The sequence below is a fragment of the Choloepus didactylus genome, chromosome 13 (genome assembly GCF_015220235.1).
Source record: "Choloepus didactylus isolate mChoDid1 chromosome 13, mChoDid1.pri, whole genome shotgun sequence".
NCBI lineage: Eukaryota > Metazoa > Chordata > Mammalia > Pilosa > Megalonychidae > Choloepus > Choloepus didactylus.
Genome location: NC_051319.1, coordinates 14843877 through 14868015, shown reverse-complemented (window position 1 = coordinate 14868015; position 24139 = coordinate 14843877). Strand labels below are relative to the sequence as shown.

The following is a 24139-nucleotide window of genomic DNA, read 5'->3' as shown; positions in this document are numbered from 1 at the left end:
AGGGACAAGTCAACAGGAATAAGTAATAATTATAAATATATGTACCTAACAGCAGAGGTCCAAAATATATGAAGCAAATACTGAAAAAATTGAAAGGAGAAATTGAAGGGTCTATATTAATAGCAGGAGACTTATAACACCACTCTCAATAAGGGATAGAACATATAGTCAGAAGTTCAAAAAGGAAGGACACAACTGAATGACACTCTAAACCAACTAGACCTAAAAGACATGTACAAAACACTTCACCCAACAAAAATAGACTACATATTCTTCTCAAGTGCACATGAATCATTCTCCAAGATACACCATACACTGAATCACAAAACAAGTCCCAATAAATTCAAAAGTATTGCAATCATACAATGTATTCCAGTTTGCTAATGCTGCCAGAATGCAAAACACCAGAGATAGACTGGCTTTTATAAAGGTTTTATTTGGTTACAAAGCTACAGTCTTAAAGCCACAAAGTGTCCAAGGGAAGGGGTACATTCACTGAAGGATGGCTAATGGCATCCAGAAAACCTGTTTGCTGGGAAGACACGTGGCTGGTGTCTGCTCCAGAGTTCCAGCCTCAAAATGGCTCCCTCCCAGGACATTCCTCTCTAGGCTTAGCTTGTCTCCAAAATGCCACTCTCAGTTGCTCTCAGGGTGTTTCTCCTCTCTTAGCTTCACTAAGCTCTGAGCTCTCTCCAAAATCTCTCTGCAAGCTGCAGCTACTCTCTCAGCTCCTGTGTGCTCCCCAAAGTGTCCCTCTTGGCTGCAGCAAGCTCACTCCTTCTGTTTGAGCTTACATAGTGCTCCAACAAACTAATCAAGGCCCATGCTGAATAGGCGGGGCCACAACTCCATGGAAATTATCCAATGAAAGATCTCACCCAGAGTTGAGTGATCACATCTCCACGGAAATATCCAACCAAAAGTCTCCAACCCAATCAACACCAATATGTTTCCTGCCCACACAAGAATGCACCAAAGATAATGGTGTCTTGGGGGACATAATACATACAAACCAGCACACAATGTATATTCTCTGGACCACAATGGAATAAAGCTAGAAATCAATAACGGGGAGAAATGGAAAAATTAACAAATATGTGGAAATTCCACAACATATTCAGAGGATATCAGAAGTGAAATTAGGAAATATCTTGAGGCACTTCAAAATGAAATACAACATACCAAAACCTATGGGGTGCAGCAAAGGCAGTGCTGAGAGGGAAATTTATAGCTCTAAATGTTCACATTAAAAAAGAAGAATGACTTCGTATCAGAGACCTAGCCTCAAAGCTAGAAGAACTAGAAAAAGAACAACAACACAAACCAAAGCAAAAAGAAGGAAATAAAGATTAAAGCAGAGATAATGACACACACACACACACACACACAAACAGAATCAACAGACCCAAAAGTTGGTTCTTTGACAAGAACAGTAAAATTGAAAAACCTTTAGCTAAACTGACAAAGAAAAAAGAGGATACAAATAACTAAAATCAGAAATGAAAAGGGGGACATTACTACTGACCCTGCTAAAATAAAAAGAACTGTAAGAGGATATTATGAACAACTGTATGGCAATAAATTAATGCCCTGGATGAAATGAACACATTCTGAGAAGCACACAAAATACCTACATTGATTCAAGAAAAAATAGATCTCAACAAACCAATTACTTGTAAAAAGATTGAATAAGCAATCAAAAACCTCCCAACAAAGAAAAGCCCAAGAACAAATGGCTTCACAGGAGAATTCTACCAAATATTCCATAAGAATTAACTCCAGTATTACTCAAACTCTTCCAAAAAACTGTAGAGAGAACATTTCCTAACTCATCCTATGACGTCAATAACACCCTCATACAAAGCCAGATAAAGATGCTACAATGTGGGACTTCTGGGAAGATGGTGGAGTAGGTGAGGTGGAAAGGCTTCTTCTCCATCAGGGTAACTAGAAAGGGGCTGGAGGATACCACGTACCACGATTCTGGGGTGTGACCAGCCATAGAGGCACCCCACAGTACACTGGGGTGGGGGCACCCAACAAAAACAGAGCAGAGATGATGGCTGGAGGGACACAATGAGTGTGCTCCCCACCTGGAACACCCCCCCACCCAGGCCAGAGGCAGCAGCAAAACTGCCGCGGGGCAAGGGAGTGAGCAGCACCTCTCCACTCCCATCCACCTACCTTGACAGTTTCTGGGGGGTGATCCTCCACAGCCAGACAGTGGGGAACTCCCATAAGGGAACACTGCAGTTGTTCTCCCACGACAGAAATACGGCGGGAGGGTTGCTGTGCACAACAGCGAGAAGCAGGAAGAGAGAGGCACCATACCAGCATCGGGAGGCCCTCCCACACCCCACAGACTCACAGGCACAAGGCAGAGAACAGGCAGGCAGGGCCCACATCCTACCTATGGGGTGCCCTGGATCAGACTCCTTGCCTACCTGCTCGGGGCCCACATTGCAGCCCCAGGACCAGGATTCCCTAGAGCACACGGAGATTCAGTGCACTGACTGGTTCCCCACCCAGTTTGGAGTCTGCCTACCACACAGGAGAAGTTCTGGGAATACCTACTTGAGAGCATCACCTGCTGGTAGGTTAGGAAAACAACTCCAGTAAGCTGTACCTCGACTGCCACAAGCTGGTAGGTTAGGGAAACTACACTCCAGCAAGCAGAGCCTCAAGAGTGCCACCTTCTGGTAGGATTGGGAAACTACACTCCAGCAAAACAAATTATATATAAAGGTTCAATTAATTATGCACTTCCCAAAATAACCCTACCAAGATGAGCAAATGCCCTGAAACCAGCAGAAAATTACAAAGCACTTGAAGGATATAGAAAATATGGACAAGCCAACTGAACAAATTAAAAAGCCAGAAGACACACAAATATTGGACCAATTAATCAAAGAAGAAAACACAAATATCAATATTATGGCTCAGGATATAAAGGACATGAAGAAGACCCTAGAAAAGCATAAAGAAGAATTTGCAAGAGTAAATAAAAAAAACAGCAGATCTTATGGAAATAAAAGATACTGCTGATCAAATTAAAAATACCCTTGAGACACATAACACCAGACTTGAAGAGGGAGAGGAACAAATTAGCAACTCAAAAATAGAGTGATGGAAATTGAACGAATTTGAATTGAATGAATGAATGGTGAAAAAATCGAAAAATTGAAATGGATCTCAGGGAAATGTTGGACAACATGAAGCACACAAATATAAGAATCATTGGTGATCTAGAAGGGGAAGAGAAAGGGGCTAGGAATATTCAGAGAAATTGTTGGGGAAAACCCCAACCCTTCTAAAAGACATAAATATGCAAATTAAAGATGCCCAACGAGCTCCAAAAAGAATAAATCCAAATAAACCTACTCTGAGACATATACTGATTAGACTGTCAAATGCTGAAAAGGAGAGACTTCTGAAAGCAGCAAGACAGAAGCAATTTACCACATACAAGGGAAACAACATAAGACTAAGTACTGACTACTCAGCAGGCACCATGGAGGCAAGAAAGCAGTGGTATGATATATTTAAAATTCTAAGAGAAAAATTGCCAGCCAAAAGAATTCTTTACCCAGCAAAGCTCTCCTTCAAACTGAGGAAGAGTTTAAAATTTTCACAGACAAGTGTCGAGAGAATTTGTTAACAACAGACCTGTCCTGCAAGAAATACTAAAGGGAGCTCTACCAGCTCAGAAAAAAAGAAGAGAAAGAGAGAGGTCTCGAGAAGAGTACAGAACTGAAGAGTTATTAGTAGCAGTAATTTAAAGGAAAAAAAGAGAGAGGGGAAAAAATAGATGTACCAACTAAAACCAAAGGATAAGATGGCTATTTCAAGAACCCCCTTCACAGTAATAACTTTGAATGTGAATGGGTTAAACTTTCCAATTAAAAGATACAGACAGGTAAAATGGTTTTAAAAATATGACCCAGAGATATGCTGTTTACAAGAGACTCATCCTAGACCCTGTGACACAAAGACACTGAAAATGAAAGGATGGAAAACAATATTCCACACAGACTGCAATCAAAAGAAAGCTGGGGTAGCTATACTAGTATCAGACAAAACAGACTTTAAATGCAAAGACGTCATAAAAGATAAAAAAGGACACTATATATTAACAAAAGGGATAATTCACGAAGAAGTAACAATTATTAATGCTTATGCACCCAATCAAGGAGCCTCAAAATACATGAGACAAATATTGGCTAAACTGAAGGGAGCAACAGGCACATCTACAATAATAGTGGGAGACTTCAATACACCACTCTCTTCTACAGATAGAACTAGACAGAGGCCAACAAGGAAATTGAGAACCTAAATATGATAACTAAATTAGACTTAATACACATATATAGATTATTACACCCCAAAGTACCAGGGTGTACATTCTTCTCTAGTGCCCATGGAACGTTTTCCAGGACAGATCATATACTGGGGCACAAGTCTTAATAAAGTTAAAAAGATTGAAATTATTCAAAGCACATTCTATGACCACAATGGAATGCAACTAGAAATCAACAACCACCAAAAAACCAGATCTTTCACAAATATATGGAGGTTAAACAACACACTCCTAACCAACCAGTGGGTCAAAGAAGAAACTGCAAGAGAAATTGGTAAATATCTAGAGACAAATGAAAATGCGAACACAACATATCAAAACCTGTGGGATCAAATATAGATAGGTGCTTGCATGATATACTTCTAAGGTATGACACTAGCACAGAGAGTTGACAACAGAAGGGTACATGGGAAAATTCTACACACTGCATACTGGGGACTATGATTAATAGGAATACCATACTCTATAATTTCACTCACTAAGTTTATTCATCATAGACTTAAATCCTTCAGAGTGCCCCTATGCCAGCTAAGTTCCAAAACCCAGAGGCAACAGCCTCATCAAGAACATTAACTAGGTATGCCCCCTTTGCTTATAAAGTTGTCATCCCTTTTCAACATGAACAGGTTAGGGTGGTCACTGCCTAGACATCCCTGAAGATGGGGAAAGTGATTAAACTAGAGGAAGGGGTAGCAACAGGCAAGATGGAATTTAACAAAGGATTATGAATACTGACTCTTCATATAATTTTCTTTTCCTTAGTTGCTATGGTATTAGAATAGTTAGAAGGAAAAAACTGAAATGGTCACACTGTAACCCATAACATCCTTTGAAATTTGTTCTATAGCTAATTGTTAAATTGTAATTTGAAAGCTATACCTTTTTGTATATATGTTACATTTCACAATAAGGTAATGACAGAAACTACAGTACTATAACTCATACTAACTTTGGAAATTTCCTATATATCTACTAGTTAAATCATACTTTGAAAGATAGAACCTTTTTATATATGTATTTCATAATAAGGAAATAACTGAAACTGTGGAATTGTAACCTATAATGTTCTTTGAAATTTGCTCTCTAATTACTTGTTAAATTGCACCTGGATGATTCTAAGATATGTGAATACATCTCAATAAAATTTCATTTAAAAACTGAAAAAAAAAATTGCACCTGGAAAGTTATCACTGTTATGTATATATATTATATTCAATAATAAAAAAATATGATAAAATTTTTTTTAAAAACCTGTGAGATGCAGTGAAGGCAGTACTGAGAGGGAAATTTATAGCTCTAAAGGCATATATCAAAAAGCAAAAAAGAGCTAATAACTAAAGACCTAACTGAACAACTGAAGAGGCTGGAAAAACAAAAAAACAAGAGAGAGAATAAATAAAACCAAAAGTTGGTTCTTTGAGAAGATCAACAAGATTGACAGACCCTTAGCTGGAGTGACACAGTCAAAGAGAGAGAAGACTCAAACAGAATCAGAAATGAGAAAGGGATAATTACTACAGATCCTAAAGATATAAAAAAAAAAATCATAAGAGGATACTATGAACAGTTGTATACCAACAAGCTAGACAATTTAGAAGAAATGGATGGTTTCCTGGAAACACATGAATAAACTAGACTGACCCAAGAGAAAATGGAGGACCTCAACAAACCAATCATAAGCAAAGAGATCCAATAAGTCATCAAAAATCTACCTACAAATAAAAGACCAAGGCCAGATGGCTTCACAGGGGAATGTTACCAAACTTTTCAAAAAGAATTGACACCAATCCTGCGCAAAACCTTTCAAAAAACTGAAGAAAAAGGAACACTACCTAACTTGTTTTATGAAGCTAATATCACCCTGATACCAAAACCCGATAAATACACTACAAAAAAAGGAAACTTATAGGCCAATCTCCATAATAAATACAGATGAAAAAATCCTAAACAAAATACTTGCAATTCGAATCCAAAGGCACATTAAAAGAATTATACACCACAACCAAGTGGGGTTCATTCCTGGCATGCAAGGGTGGTTCAACATAAGAAAACCATTTAAAGTAATTCAACATATCAACAAATCAAAAGGGAAAAATCAAATGATCATCTTGATAGACATTGAAAAAGCATGTGACAAAATTCAACATCCCTTTCTGATAAACACTTCAAACGGTAGAAATTGAAGGAAACTTCCTCAATATGATAAAGAGCATATATAAAAAACCCACAGCCAGCATATTACTCAACAGTGAAACCTAACCCCTAACATCAGGAATGAGACCAGGATGCCCACCGTCACCTCTATTATTCAATATTGTGCTAGAAATTCTAGCCAGAGCAATTCACCAAGATAAAGATATAAAAGGTATCCAAATTGGAAACGAAGAAGTAAAACTGTCATTATTTGCAGAAGACATGATCTTACATTTGAAAAATGCTGAGATTTCAACCACAAAGCTCCCTTAGCTAATAAACAACTTCAGCAGAGTGGCGGGAGATAAGATTAAAGCACGTAAGTCAGTAATGTTTCCGTACACGAGGAATGACCTAACTGAAGAGGCAATTAAAAAAAAAATTCCATTCATAACAGCAACAAAAAAAAATCAAGTACCTAGAAATAAACTAAACAAAGGATACAAAAGACCTCTACACAGAAAATTACAAAATTTTACTAAAAGAAATAAAAAAGGACCTAAATAGGTGGCAAATATTCCATGTCCATGGATAGGAAGACTAAATATTGTTAAGACATCAATTCTACCCAAACTGATCTACAGATTCAATGCAATCCCAATCCAAATTTGAACAACTTACTTTGCAGACTTGGAAAAGCTAGTTATCAAATTATTTAGAAGGGAAAGGGACCTCAAATTGCCAAAAACATCCTAAAAAAGATGAATGAATAGGGAGGACTTATTCTTCCAGACTTTGAAGCCTACTAAAAAGCTACAGTGGTCAAAACAGCATGGTATTGGCATAAATATAGACTTACTGATGAATAGAATCAAATTGAAAGTTAATCCTATGCAAGCTTCACCTAGATGTACCAAATGACCACAATATGATAAGCCCAAGTCAACAGTAGTCCCGATAACCAACAGAATTTTTGTGAGATCTTTATAGACAGAGCCATTGCCAGTCTGGACTGGAGGAGAAAGACAAGGAACAAACTGAAGGAAAAATTTCTTCAAAGACAGAGCCATGGAGGTTGAGGTCTGGAGTCAAGAGGTCTCGGGCTGAGAGAGCGGAGCAGCCCACATGCATGGAAGGGGTGTTTGCCATGGAGGTCGAGGGCAGGCCTTCCGCCTCGATGCTCAGGAAATGTTCTGCAACCCCAAGCCCCAAAGAGGGTGGAGCACATTCCCAGGGAATTGGGGAGAGCCTGGCTGCCACCACACTGTTCTGAAGGGGTTAAGCGTGTGCCCTGGAGATGGAAGGGAATCCAGGTGCTGCCCCGATGTTTGAGGAGGGTGGGGCCAAGAAGGTGGTCTCCCCAATGTGTGGATATGTTGGAGCACTCACCACAGTGTTTGGAGAGGAAAGGGCTGCCAAAAAAGCCCTTAGGAAGGGTTAGACTCCCGCTCTCTCAAGCCCCAAGGATGCAACATCATTCTGTAAATGACTCTCAGACTTTGAAATCTAATTGAGTTTGTCCTGCAGGTTTTAGGAAATGTTTTGGTCCTGTTAACCCTGTTTTCCTTACTGTTTTTCCTTATGGCAATGGGAATGTTTATCCTATGAATGTCCCTCCTTTGTGTATTGGAAGCACATAACTTGTTCTAAGTTCACAGATCCACAGCTAAAGGAAAATTATGCCTTAGGACTGACCATGCCTACAATTGATTTTGATGAGCCCTTGTACTTAACTATTGTTACCAAAATGATTCAAGTTTTTGTGATATTGTTATGGGATGAAAGTATTTTGTATATGGAAAGATAATGTCATTTTGGGGTCCAGGGGGTGGAATGTGCCGGTTTGAATGTATTGTGTTCCCCAAACGCCATTAACTTTGATGTAATCTTGTGTGGGCAGACGTTATCAGTGTTGATTAGATTTCTTTGAGTGTTTCTTTGGCGATGTGCCCCACCCAGCTGAGGGTGATGACTCTGATTGGATAATTTTCATGGAGGTGTTGCTCCACCCATTCAGGGTGGGTCTAAGTTGAGTCACTGGAGCCATATAAATGAGCTGACAGACAGAGGGAACTTGGTGCAGCTGTGAGTGATGTTTTGAAGAGGAGCTACAGCTAAGAGGGACACTTTGAAGAAAGCACAGGAGCTGCAGATGAGAGACAGTTTGAAGACAGCCATTGAAAGCAGACTCTTGCTCTGGAGAAGCTGAGAGAGGACAAATATCCCAAGTGCAGCTAAGAGTGACATTTTTGAGGAACTGCAGCCTAGAGAGGAACGTCCTGGGAGAAAGCCATTTTGAAACCAGAACTTTGGAGCAGACGCCAGCCACTTGCCTTCCCAGCTAACAGAGGTCTTCCAGACACCATTGGCCATCCTCCAGTGAACGTACCCGATTGTTGGACACTTTATGGCCTTAAGACTGTAACTGTGTAACCAAATACACCTTTTATGAAAGCCAATCCATTTCTGATGTTTTGCATTCCAGCAGCATTAGCAGACTAGAACACTCACTAAGTTTATTCATCAGAGACTTAAATCCCTTAGAGTGCTCCTATGCCAGCTAAGTCCCAAAACCCAGAGGCAACAGCCTCTTCAAGAACATCAACTAGATATGACCCTTTGCTCATAAAGTTGACACTCCTTTTCAACATGCACAGGTTAAGGTGGTCACTGCCTAGACATCCCTGAAGATGAGGAAAGTGATTTAAACTAGAAGAAGGGGTAGCAACAGACAAGATGGAATTTAACAAAGGATTATGAATACTGAATTTTTATATAATTTTCTTTTTCTTTGTTGCTAGGGTATTAGAATAGTTAGAAGGAAAGAACTGAAATGGTAGACTGTAACCCATAGCATCCTTTGTAATTTGTTCTATAGCTACTTGTTAAATTGTAATTTGAAAGCTACACCTTTTTGTATATATTGTTAGATTTCACAATAAGGAAATGAGTGAAACTATGGTACTATAACTCATAATAACTTTGAAATTTTCCTATATATCTGCTTGTCAAATCATAGTTTGAAAGATATTACCTTTTTGTGTATATGTTATATTTCATAATAAGGAAATTACTGAAATTGTGGAATTGTAACCTGAAGTATACTTTGAAAGTTGCTAACTGTTGAACTGTATATGGAAAGTTATCACTTTTGTGTATGTATGTTATATTCCACAATAAAAAAAATGATAAAAATAAATTAAAACAGTAAGGTCAGGCAAGTTTCCTCTCGTTTTTCTTTAAAACAGCTTCCCAGTTATTTGCACACATTTACTATTCTAGATAGATATTAGAATTATTTTGTCAAATACCTTTTGAAAAACCCTTAGTTATTTTGATTAGGAATGCATGAAATTTATATATTTGGAAAGAAATAAATATTTACCATATTAAGTCCTCCCCCCACCCAAAAAAGAGACTACAAGAAAAGAAAACTATAGCCCAATACATCTTACGAATATAGATGCAAAAAATCCTCAACAAAATACTAGCAAAAACCGAATCCAACAGCATAATAAAAGAATTACACACCATGATAAAGTGGGATTTATCCCTGAGATGCAAGGTTGGTGCAACATAAGAAAATCAATTAATATAATATACCACATTAAGAGAATGAAGAGAAAAAAGCCACATGATTATGTCTCAACACAAAAAAGATATCTGACAAAATACAGCACCCTTTCTTGATAAAAAACACTTAGAACACTAGGAATAGAATGAAACTTCCTCAGAATGATAAAGGGCATATATGAAAAGCCCACAGCTAACATCATACTTAATGGGGAAAGACTGAAAGGTTTCCCTCTAAGATCAGGAACAAGACAAGGATGCCTGTTGTCATCTCTGTTATTCAACATTGTATTGGAAGTTCTTGCCAAAGCAAGTAGGCAAGAAAAAGAAATAAAAGGCATCCAAACTGGAAAGGAAGAAAACTTTCTCTCTTTGCAGATATGATCTTTTTTTTTTTTTTTTTAGCCTTCATTATGCTTTCTTTTTATTTAGTTTGCATTAAATAATGCCAATTTTACTACAATAAAGAACATAACACAATAGTTTTCATCATTAGAACTCTTCAGCTAAAACTTTGTGATAAAACTGTAATTTCAAGATAATGAAACCAACTATGAATTAGTATTAACCAGAACAATCATATATATGAAGGCGAGTTACCACTCCAGCATGGGAGAAACACATAGAAAACATGGGAAAGTTAACAGTATGTACAAAAAACAATAGTAAAATAGCAAGCAACAACAGCGCAGCAAAGAACTTTGTAAAAAGAGTTAATTACCATTTAGGATGTAAAAACCTTAAAGGGAAAAATAACTCAATTTCTAAGTCTTAGCTCTTTCCTTGTATTAAATATTTTTAACTACGTAACCAGATATTTTTCTTCTCCAGAGTAAGATCATCTGGCTACGTGGAAGTTTAGGCTTCTGTTAACTAATACTTGCTCTGATACAAATTTCCATGTGAAAATTATCCAGATTTGACTTAGATCTTAAAGACTGTTAAGAAAAGGGAAGGTACTGAGAGACTGAATCTAATCAAAGCTAGACCAGAATAGTGTCTCTGAAGGGTGGGATAAATGAAGCAACATAAAACCAGGTGCATTCCTTGATTTTTCAGGTAGCATAGCTTTAGAAAAAAGCAATTCCAATACCACAAGTTTAAACTTATCCTGTTAGCTCTAACATTTCAAAATAATTCAAAAACACTAAAACAATGCTTAACCTAATATGGCATCCCATTAACCCCAAAATAGGATTTTGTATTTTAAATGGCTTACCAAAACACTTATCTTTATAATTCTGAGGTAAAAGTCTTTATTTTACAACTTAAAATCTTAAACTGTCTTAGCACATTACCATTTTAACACAGGTTACCTTAGTCTCTATGTGCAGTTTTCACATAGTTCTACTCAATATTTAAAAATGTAGTTAACATACTGCAGAGACCTTTCATATTGCTGCGTATTCTTTGTAATCTTATTTGTTAAACTATAATCATGTTCAGAGTTACTTTTGTATATTTCTGGTGACTTAAAGTGAACAGGCCCACTCCCTCCTCCCCCTAACACCAATTAAAAATGAAAAGGAAAACAGAAAGAAAAAGACAACAAGAATAAATGAAATTAGGCTCTAGGAGGAGTTAAACTCTAATCATTCAAGTGTGAGGATGCAGAAATCAGCTTTTTGCACCCATTCTCCATGCAACAGAATTAACTTTGAGATTACTCCCATGTATTTTCTAAAATCCTTCAAGAAGCTCCGGTGGATTTCTGGATTTGTTCCTTTAAAATCAGGATACTCTGCCTTTGCTCAGGAGGCAGCATGGCAATCTGATCTGCAGTCAGTTGAAGAACCTGCATGATCAAAGCTGCTTTTTCTTGATCCTGGGGAGTTACTTGGCTCTGCCCTGGACTAAAACTGCTAGGCTGCCCTCCACCTTGCTTGCCTGCCCCCTGCATGCCTCCTCCTTGTATGCCTGCCCCCTGCATGCCTCCTCCTTGTATGCCTGCCCCCTGCATGCCCCCTGCTTGAATACCTGCCCCTTGTATGCCTGCCCCCTGCATGCCTGCTCCCTGCATGCCAGCTCCAGGATTTCCCACTCCTGAAATGCTTGGAACCTGTCTGGGACCCTGAGGGCCACCTGCCCCCATATTAATGGGACCAGGACCCTGGATTCCACTGGTCATAGGGCCTCTTGAACTGGGGCCAGGGCCCCTTATCTCCATTCCTCTTGCATCCATGCCTCTAACTTCCATTGGGCAGGTCTCCATTCCTCTTCTCTCCATTACTCGTGTCTCTAAGACCTCGGTTTCCATGGCTCGAGTCTCCATCCCTCGAGAATCTCTACTACCTCTACCATCCAGGGGTAGACCCCTTTGATCTATCATGGGTCCCCTGGGCTCTCCAATTAGCATTCTGGGATCTGCTAATGGCCCTCCCCTCATCTCATGTGAGGAAGGTCCACGGGTGTCATGCCCAGAGACATGGTGCATGGGAGGACCCTGATGGGGTGGGCCCAAGTAACCTCTGGGCTCTACTTTTCCAGTAACTGTCAGCAAAGTCCCTCCACGTGGGTCATTTGGAGCATCTCCTAACAGTCCTCTAGGAGGCAGGCCAGCAGTAGTCATGGGCCCACGAGGTATAGGAGCTCTGGGATCTGACATCGGTACGTGTCCCCGCTCTAAAGGCACTGGGCCAACCCCTGGCATTCCAACCTGGGGTTGCATTGCTCCTCCAGGAGTTAAGGAACCAGTTCCAGGTCCAGGAACAGCAGTTGGGATGGCCCCCGGGGCTGGAATTCCACCCTGGATAGGAGTCTGCATCAGAGGAGGAATGTCTTTTACAGGTCTTCTAGCCAAATGCTGAGGCTGAGGGGCTGGAGGGTTCTGCTGGTTCAGGAGAACATTTGGTCCTGGGCAGGGGCCTGGGCCAGAGACAGATTGAGATTTGCCCGGGATCAGCGGCGTGACATGTATCTTACGATGCAGAATTTTCAAAGCAATCTCTGGATCCATGATTCTCATCACTACTTGTGCCTGCAACAGTGCATAAGCCAGCTGCGGGTTTTGAAGCAACATGTTTCGAGCTTCCTGGTGACTGTTTTGGACGCAGAGTTTCATCTGCTTCATTAGCTCAAACATCTGCTCCGGAGGAAGACTGGCGACTGCTCTAGTAATTGATTCAGGGGCATCTTCCGGATCGATGGGGTCCCCATAGGGTGAGTCAATGATGGGCGCTGCAGGCCCTAGGCTCTTTAACTCCTCCTTGTTCTTTTCACTAGCAGCATTATCCACCCGAAGCGCTCGCCCGCTGAACTCCCGCCCATTGAGGTTCCGCATGGCACTAAGCGCGGTCTCCTGGTCTTGGTACTCGCAGAAGCCATAACCCTTGGGTTTTCCCGTCTCTCTATCGTACACCAGCCGGAAACTGACAACAGAACCAACCTCCCAGAAAATGTCCTTTAACTGCTCCTCCGTTGCCTCATATGGAATGCTCCCCACGAACACGGAACGCAGTGATCGATCCATCGCCAGGTCTCTCACAGTCAAACTCGACATGATTCCGTCTGTGCAAACAGCGGATAGCGGATTCTTCCAAGAAGCGTCCTCGAATCAGATATGATCTTATGTACAGAAAATCTTGAAAAATCCACAACAAAGTTTCTAAAGCAAATAAGCGAATTAAGCAAAGTGTGGGATACAAAATCAGCCCCCCAAAATCAATGTTTCTATACACTTGTAATGCACAATCTGAGAAGCAAATCAAGAAAAAAAATTCCACTTACAATAGCAACTAAAAGAATCAAATATCTATGAATAAATCATGGATGTAAAGGACCTGTACACAGAAAACCACAAAACATTGCTAACGGAAATCAAAGAAGACCTAAATTAATGGAAGGACAGTCCATGTTCATGAATCAGAAGACTAAATATTCAATGCATTCCCAATCAAAATACCAACATCCTTCTTTGCAGAAATGGAAAAGCCAATCAGCAAATTTATGTAAAAGGGTAAGGGACCCTGAATAGCCAAAGTCATCTTGAAACAGAAGGATGAAGTTGAAGAATGCACACTTCCCCATCTTAAAAGTTATTATAAAGCTGCAGAAATCAAAACAGCATTGTACTAAAGGTAGAGATGTTTATTTGGCAGAAAATCTTTATTTTCTGTAGCACACTATATAATTTAACTTGTATTGTTAGGTTATTCAAGCATCATAATTACATGGAACCTTGGACAGGGAGTAAGATCTGGTTTGTTTGTACAGGTTGATGTGAGGCCCCACTACATTCCAGAGTAATGTGGGCAAGGATAAAAAAGTATTTGAGAAGCCCCTTTGAGGGAATGGGGAAAAAATGTGGAAATATTAAATTTACCAACTGGAGAATTCCTTATTATTCTTGCAAACACTGGGGACTACCAATTTAGTAGGCTGAACCCTCAATCTTGGGGCTTCCCTTATGAAGCTGTTACTACAAAGCAGAGGCTAAGCCTACTTATAATTGTGCCTAAGAGCCACCCCCAGAGAACCTCTTTTGTTGCTCAGATGTGGCCTCTATCTCTAAGTCAACTTGGCACATGGACTCATTACCCTTCCCGCTACATGGGACATGACTCCCTGGAGTGTGGATCTCCATGGCAACGTGCGACATGGCTCCCAGAGATGAGTCTGGAACTAGCATCATGGGATTGCAAAAGCCTTCTAGACCAAAAGGGGGAAGTAGTTTCAGGGGTTGAGAGATTTCAAATGAGTCAAGAGGTCATTCTGGAAGTTATTCTTATGCATTATATAGATATCCCTTTTTAGTTTTTGGTGTGTTGGATTGGCTAGAAGGAAATACCTGAGACTGCTGAACTGCAACCCGACACCCTTGAATCTTGAAGACAAGTGTATAACTGCAGAGAACCTTGTGACTCATACTTCATTTGTTCAGTGTATGGATAGATGAGTAGAAAAATGAGGACAAAAAAGTAAATGAATAATAGAGGAAGAAGAGGGAATGGGTTGTTTTGGGTGTTCTTTTTTATTTTTATTTTTATTCTTATTTTTATTTTTATTATTTTTTTGGAGTAGTGAAAATGTTCAAAAATAGATTGTGGTGATGAAAGCACAACTATGTGATGATACTTTGAACAACAACTGATTGTACACTTTGGATGACTGTATGGTATGTGACTATAGCTCAATCAAATTGCACAGCAAAAGAAAACAAAAACAACAAAAAAGTAAATGATAATTTCAGTTCACTGCATTTCCATTGTAACCCTAAGTTTCATAAAACGAATTAAAACAAAGCTCTTTGTTTAAAAAAGAAAACAGCATGGTAGTGACGCAAGGACAGACATATAGACCAATGGATTCAAACTGAAAATTCACAAATCAACGCTCACATTATGGCCAAATGATTTGTAATAAGGGGGCAAAGACCACTTAATTGGGAAAGAATAGTCTCTTCATCATCAGATAGTGCTGGGGAATCTGGATCTCCACTTGCAAAAAAAAAAAAAAAGGAGAACCTTACCTCATACTATATACAAAAATCAACTCAAAATGGCTCAAACACCTAAATACAAGAGCTAGAACTACCAAACTCCCAGAAGAAAACATAGGGAAGCAACTTCAGGACCTTGTGTTAGGAATAGTTTCTTAGATTTTATACCTTAAGCACAAGCAACAAAAGAAAAAGTAGATAAATGGGACCTCCTCAATATTAAAAACCTTTGCATCTAAGGGACTTTATCATGAAAGTAAAATAACCTACAACAATGGGGGAAAATATTTTGAAACCACATTATCCCATAAAGGTTTAATATCCAAAACATATAAAGAAAACCTTCAACTTAACAACAAAAAGACAAACAACCCAATAAAAAAATGGGCAAAAGACTTGAATAGATATGTTTCCAAAGATATTCAGATGGCCAGAAAGCACATGAAAAGATGCTCAACGTCATTAGCCATCAGGGAAATGCAAATCAAAACCATGATCAAATACCATTTCACACTCACTAGAATGGCTATATTTTTAAAAATGGAAGATAAGTTTTGGAGAGGATGCAGAGAAATAGGGACACTATTCACTGCCATAAAATGTAAAATTGTGCACCCTCTGTGACAGTTTGGCAGTTCCTCAGAAAACTAAGTATATAATTACCTTATGACCCAGCAATCCCACTTCTAGATATATACCCTAAAGAAATGAGAGTAGGGACTCAAACAGACATTTGCACACTGATATTCATAGCAGCATTATTCACAATTGCCAAAAGATGGAAGCAACCCAAGTATCCATCAACCGATGAATGGATAAATGAAACATGTTATATACATACAAATGGGATATTATTGAGCCATAAAAAGGAATGAAGTTCCTACACATGAGACCATATGGATGAACCCTGATGACATTATGTTGAGTGAAATAAGCCAGACACAAGAGGACAAACATTGTATGATCTCACTGACTTGAAACAATTAGAATATGCAAACCCATAGAGTCAGAATCTAGAATACAGGTTACCAGGGGATGGGGTGGGGATAGGGAATGTGAAACTAAGGCTTAAAAAATGGACAGGATTCCTGCTTGGAAATATGGAAATGTTTTGGTAATGGATGGTAGTGATGGTACCACATTGTGAACACAATTAACAGTACTGAAATATATAAATACATGAATATAATTAAAAGGGGAAATGTTAGATTGTATATATGATAACAGTATAATTTTTTTTTTAATCCATTGAACTCACTACACAGTGAATCCTAAATTAAACCATCAACTTTAGTTAACTGCATAATTATAAAAATGTACCATCATCAACTGTAACAAACGTTCCACAACAATGCAAGGTTTTGGTGGTGGGGTGGTGTACAGGAATCCTGTGTTTTATGCATGATTGTTATGTAAACCCACATGTTCTCTAATTAAGAAAAAAATGAAAAAAATATTCAAATTTGATCATTTCACAGCTACAGATTTAATTAAAGTGGACAAATGTACACTAAGTTTGGTTTATGCTCTCAATGTGTTTTGAGACCTTTGAAAATTTAAAAAAATTTGGGAATGGACAAAGTATACATTAGCGAAATAACTTATGGGATAGAAATTACAAAGATGGGTAAATTTCACTATCTACATTTAAGTGACTGCTAAAGAATGAAGACAAACTTTAGACTGGCGATAACTACAGACATTATTTTATCACCCACAACTTGTACTGTTAAAGCAACCTACTTGTGGTGATGAAACATTTTATTCATCTAGACCTGTGTTGTGTAATATGGTGTGGCCACAGTCACATGAAGCACTTGAAATGTAACTAGTTCGAACTGAGAAGTGCTGAAATTATCACACACACACACCAGATTTTCAATTTCAAAAATTTACCAAAAACTAAAATATCTCAATAATAATTTTCTATGATGACAAGCTGAAATAATTTTTAATAAATGGAGTTAAATAAAATATATTACTAAATTAATCTCACCTGCCTTTTTCTTTTTCTTTTTTTTCCCCTAACATGGCTACTAGAAAACTTTACTTTATATATGTGGGTCACATTCTATTTTTATTGGATGGCGCTGATCTAGGCATTACAACTTATTTAAGACTGGCTTATACCATAATTTCACTTTCATCCATGTGGGCAAATTCAATCATGTTAGCAAAAAGGAAAACAACAAACTCAGACTTAAAGCTAAATTTTCTCTAAGTTTTTCAAAATTACAAAAGATTGTAAGACCAGACCAGAAGTTTCCCAATCCAATATTTTTATATAATATAGTAGCAGAGTTTCATTGTCACCTTCCACACAGTTTTTCATAATACTATAAGACAATATTTTGAATGTATTAAGACAAGCATTTAGAATAAACTGCATTTTACTTACAATTATATCAAGTAAGCTGTGGTGGTTTGGAGCTATGTTCCCCAGAAAAACATGTTCTTAAACTTAACCCATTCCTGTGGGTATGAACCCATTCTAAGCAGGACCTTTTGGTGAGGTTACATCAGTTAAGGTGTAGCCCAACTCAATCAGGATGGGTCTTAATCCTATTGCTGGAGTCCTTTAGAAGCAGAATGAAATTCAGAGGACGAGAGAGCAGCAAGAAGCTGAAAGTCAATGGAACCAGAGATGCCGCCATGTGCATTGCCATGTGACAGAGGAGCCAAGGACCAAGGATCACTGGCAGCCAGACCCAGAATACCAATATTCCGGAAGAAAAGTACTACTTGATGAGGACTTGATTTGGATTTCTGGCCTCAAAACCATGCACAAATAAAGTTTCATTATTTAAGCCAAGCATTGTGTGGTATTTGCTTTGGCAGCCAGAAAACTAAAACAGAAGTCTATGGGAAATTGAAGGATAAAGCAAGGACAGACTCAAAGAGAGAACTGATCCAGTTTTGCACAATGCTAGACCCTTTAATTATCTTGTGTAATCCTCAGAAGAGCCCCGTGACTTAGAATCTATATCCTTTCTTTCACAGCTCAGAAGACTGGCTCATAGATGTTTAAATAATGTATCCAAAGTCATACAGCTTATAAGTGACATGGTCAGGATGCAAATCTAGACCTGATTCCAAAGACCAAGTTGTTAGAGAAAAATAAAACAAAATTATGTTCAAAACAATATTTCCTCAAAAGAAAAGGGCTAAATTAAACATACTGCTCCACAAAACTTAATACAAATATTCTCAGCAGCTCTGCTAATCCAACCAATGGCATATACTATGCTAGGCAACTTGATTCAACAAGAAAGCCCCAAGCCAGGGGCCATGAAAGGCTCTGCCTTCAAAGAGCTAAATTATTTTCCTATTCTATACTTTTCAGAGCTTATAAAATCTGAGTTTAATAAACACCAAAAATTTCACTTATCAGGAATAGCACTGCAGTTTGTAAATACCCCAATCATCAAGGAAAAAAAAAGAAAGGAACTAAGAGAAGCCATTACAAATCTCAGCAAGACTTTAAAACAACATGCATTTATCACAACTTTTATAAATCATTCTACGAAATACTTAATAATAGGAATTATTTGATAAATCTTGACTCTGAAACATTCCTATAAATGGCAAGAGCCATGACAATCTTACGCAAACCTAAAAGAGAATCATAAACTAATTTTTACGGACCCAAATGAGTTCTTAACTGTTTAATTCCACATTAGGAAAACAAATTAGAAACATAATGAAGCAATAATACCCAAGTAGATTTACCTCAGAAGCAGTCATTTGAAATACAGTGTACCTTTCAAGTAAACAAACCATCTTAATTTGCATTATTTGACTATATTAACACTAGCATTATGTGCCACACACACAAAAAAAATCCATCATCAAGTATGCTCTATATTCTAGAGGAAGAATTCTTTGGAAACAAAACATGTAATGTGAATAAAATTTGATGAAAATTTTCTCCAGATAATTAATGATCTATGTAAGGAACTTGAATAATATAGAAAGCTAGCAATTCTAGTTTCTTAACTTATGACCAAAAGGAAATTGAGCACTATTAGCAGTTTGCTATAAGAAACCATTCGCTGCAGGGGTATTGGCCTACCGCACCTCGATGGTTGCTAACATGACCACAGACACAGGGGACTGGTGGTTTGATGGGTTGAGCTGTCTACCATAGGTTTTACCCTTAGGAAGATGGTTGCTGTAAAGGAGAGGCTAGGCCTCCTCCCTATAATTGTGCCTAGGAGCCTCCTCCTGATTACCTCTTTGTTGCTCAGATGTGGCCCTCTCTCTCTAGCTAAGCCAACTTGAAAGGTGAAATCACTGCCCTCCCCCCTACGTGGGATCAGACACCCAGGGGAGTGAATCTCCCTGGCAACATGGAATATGACTCCCGGGGAGGAATGTAGACCTGGCATCGTGGGACGGAGAACATCTTCTTGACCAAAAGGGGGATGTGAAAGGAAATGAAGTAAGCTTCAGCGGCAGAGAGATTCCAAAAGGCGCCGAGAGGTCACTCTGGTGGGCACTCTTACGCACAATTTAGACAACCCTTTTTAGGTTCTAAAGAATTGGGGTAGCTGGTGGTGGATACCTGAAACTATCAAACTACAACCCAGAACCCATGAATCTCAAAGACAATTGTATAAAAATGGAGCTTATGAGGGGTGACAATGGGATTGGGAAAGCCATAAAGACCACACTCCACTTTGTCTAGTTTACGGATGGATGAGTAGAAAAATAGGGGAAGGAAACAAACAAACAAACAGACAAAGGTAGTCAGTGTTCTTTTTCACTTCAATTGCTCTTTTTCACTTTAATTATTATTCTTGTTTTTTTGTGTGTGTGCTAATGAAGGTGTCAAGGATTGATTTAGGTGATGAATGTACAACTATGTAATGGTACTGTGAACAATCAAATGTATGATTTGTTTTGTATGACTGCATGGTATGTGAATATATCTCAATAAAATGAAGATAAAAAAATAAAAATAAATAAATAAATAAATAAAAGGATTATACACCAAAAAAACAAAAAAAAGAAACCATTCGCATTAACATTACTGAAGCCATTCCCTGGAACAGTTCTAATCCAGGTTTGTTTCCTGAGTAAACTTAGAAAAATCAACCTCAGGTCTGAATTTCCCCATCTACAAAGTGAGCGGTGTGAACTATAACATGTAAGCCTTCTGCCTCAGATTCTGCATTTAGAGGAACTCAGGCCACAATACTGACTAATTCTTCATACTTCAAGACTAAACGCAGGCATCACCTTCTCAGAAAAATTTCCCCTGCAATCCGAAAAACATGATACTTTTTCTTTAGCATCTGTTCCAGTTTGCTAATGCTGCCTTTTCGAAAAACACCAGAAATGGATTGGCTTTTGTAAAGGGGGTTTATTTGGTTACAAAGTTAGTCTTAAGGCCATAAAATGTCCAAGGTAAGTCATCAACAATCAGGTACCTTCACTGGAGGATGGCCAATGGCATCTGGAAAACCTCTGTTAGCTGGGAAGGCATGTGGCTGGCGTCTGTTCTAGAGTTCTGGTTTCAAAATGGCTTTCTCTCAGGATGTTCCTCTCTCAGCTCCTGTGCAGTCTTCAAAGCATCCCTCTTGGCTATATCAAGCTCGCTCCTTCTGTCTGAGCTTTTATAGGGCTCCAATGAACTAATCAAGGGCCACGCCTCCATGGAAATTATCTAATCAGAGTTATCACCTACAGTTGGGTGGGTTTTCACATCTTCATGGAAACACTCAATCAAAGAATTACAATCTAATCAACACTAATACATCTGCCCACACAAGACTGCATCAAAGATAATGGCATTTTGGGGGACATAATACATCCAAACTGGCACAGCATCAAAGCATTTACCACATATTCTGTCTCCCAAAAAAAGTGTGACTTCTTCAACATTAGAATCTTATTTTTCTCTTCTTCATTTTGTATCCCTAGTGACTAATTCAGTGTCTGACTCACTTTAGGAGTCCCAAATAAATAACCTACCCTTGTTCCATCTTCAAGGGTAACAATCTCTTGGAGACAACTGAGTGTGGTCTCCTTTAACCCCCACTGCCATCACAACAATTACACAAAATCTTAAATAACTGTAAAGACCATATTAAATTGACAAACTCCCCAAGTATTATGGTTGATAAAGATGAGAAAAGACTATGCTTATGTTTCAAATCATGCCACTGGAGCCACTCAAAGTCACATTAATCATCTGACCAAAACAGCAGAAATTAGACAGTCAACTGGCAGAAAAGATGGTCCAATGGCAAATGGTTACGAGATGTCACTGACATAAAGGAGTCCTGCAATTTCAAATTTCATCTCCTATTATGTAGCACTAGTTTTGAGATACATGAAGACTGCTTTATCTTTAGATAAAGATAAAGCAGTGCCAAAAAACAAATTACTTCTCAAAGCAATCTATGGGGCAAAGAAGGCACTAAACATTTAGATAGGGTCACAATTTCTTATATCTGTAGTAAACCCTTAAGAAAGATTACAAAAATGAAGTAACCTTAAGTAGACAACCAGTACCTCACACCATATACAAAACTTAACTCAACATGAATCAAAGCTCCAAATGTAACAGCTAAATGTAAAAACTCTTAGAAGAAAACATAGGCATAAGTCTGATGATATCAGATTAGACAATGGTTTCTTAGATACAGCACAAAAAGCATGAGCAATAAAAGAAAAAAAATAGCTCAACTTGATTTCATCAAAATTAAAAACTTTTGTGCTGCAAACAAGATCATCAAGAAAGTAAAAAGACAACCCACAGAAAGGGAGACAATTTTTACAAATCATTTATATGGTAAGTGAATTATATCTAGAAATATAAAGAACGCTTACAACTCAATAATTAAAAGACAACACAGTTTAAAAATGGGAAAAATATTTGAATAGACATTTCTCAAAAAATATATACAAATGGCCAATAAGCACACAAAAGATGTTCAATATCATCAGGGAAATGCAAGTTAATCCCACAAGCATTGAGCACTTCACACTCTCTAGAATGGCTAGAATGAAAACAACAGAAAAGTGTTGGCAAAATTGTGGAAAAAATGGAACCCTCATCCCCTGCTAGTGGGAATCTAAAATGGTGCAGCTGCTTTAGAAAAGAGATATATGACCAAACAATTCTATTCCTATATCGAAAAGAAATGAAGGCATATGTCCACGCAAAAATTTATACTCAAACAGTCATAGCAGCATTATTTAAATAGCCAAATAGTAGAAACAACCCAAATGTACATCAACTGATAAATTAATAACTAAAATGTGATATATCCATATAATGGGGTATTTTCAGCAATCAAAATAAATGAAAGTACTAAAACATGCTACAACATGGATGGACCATGAATATATTTTAAGTTGAAAGAAGTCAACCATAAAACTTTACATATTATATGATACTATTGATAAGAAATGTCCAGAATGTAAATTAGAGACCACCTATTGCTGGAGCAGTTGGGGGAAAATGAGGCCTGAATGCTAAATGGTATGGGGTTTATTTTTGAGACGATGAAAATGTTCTAAAATTGACTGTAGTAATAGTTGCACAATTCTATGAATATACTAAAACCACTGAATTGTACCCTTTAAATGAGTGAAGTATATGACATGTGCCTTGTATCTCAATACAGCTGCTCATAAAGAAAACAAATGTAACATTTTTTGGGAGAAATATTGCCAATCAGCTATCACTCAACAAGTCTTCAAAATCTAAAATACCAAATCACTAAAGCTCCTCATTAAAATAAATAGAAATGATCAAGGATTACATTGACACCAGAGTTTGAATCCTCAAAGTCAGAAACTTTATTTAGCATCCTATTGTACTAAATCCCCAAAATTTCTGAAATTGGAAAAACAGTTGCTAATAGAGCTATACGTCCCAATATAAGTCTACAGGCATCAAAAGTAGAAACAGATTGATCAGGCACAACAGGAAAATATTTGGTCACATCTGTGTTCAACTGACCCATCAGTCAAATCACCTCTGACCACTAAAGATTGAGTCACTGAACTAGTATCTTAGAAGTAGGAAAAAACAACAGGTCCCTCCCACATAAATTTCCCTTCTTTTAAGTAAACAGTCAAGAGATTTTTGCACAAAGAAGTTTGTTTTTATTTTTTTGCACAAAGTTCTCCAACAAGATTAACTGATTCTCTGTCATCGTTCTTTAATAATTAAATATTGAAATATCAGAACTATTACTACTAAATGAGGCAAGCAAAGATCTGTGAACAGATTTTAAAAGGTCTTAGTATTTGATCATATTGTAGGCATTTTAAATGTAGTTTTTCCCACACAAAAGTAAATGTATAATTCATAGAATATTGTCTTATGAACCAAATTCTAAATGGTGGTTAAATTCCTCAAGCCAGTACTTAAAAGCATAGTACCACCAAATACAAGCATTCTCTACAACAGCATACCTTTGGGGAAAAAAATGAGAGTTCCAGTTGTGAGACTGGGGATTCATCTCCTGCTATCTTCCCAAGACTTGAAAAAGTAATTACAAATTTAAAAACTATTGAGACCCAAATATGTAAGTGAACACTAGATGTCCTTTTCAGAATTCACCAACGTTAAAAAAAACAAGTTCACAGCTCTCTAACATTTAAATGAAACCTACCTCATG

The 24139-nt window shown here is 38.0% G+C and overlaps 2 protein-coding genes across 2 annotated transcripts in view; both read right to left on the bottom strand.

Annotated features, from left to right (window-relative positions):
• Positions 1–24139, bottom strand: part of SCAMP1 (secretory carrier membrane protein 1) — a 131627-nt gene that overhangs the window by 96439 nt on the left and 11049 nt on the right. The gene's annotated exons all lie outside the window — the stretch shown is intronic.
• Positions 10475–13624, bottom strand: LOC119507913 (cleavage stimulation factor subunit 2 tau variant-like). The gene has a single exon (XM_037801218.1). It carries the CDS (start codon positions 13560–13562, stop codon positions 11754–11756), a length of 1809 nt encoding a protein of 602 aa, XP_037657146.1. The 5' UTR covers positions 13563–13624; the 3' UTR covers positions 10475–11753.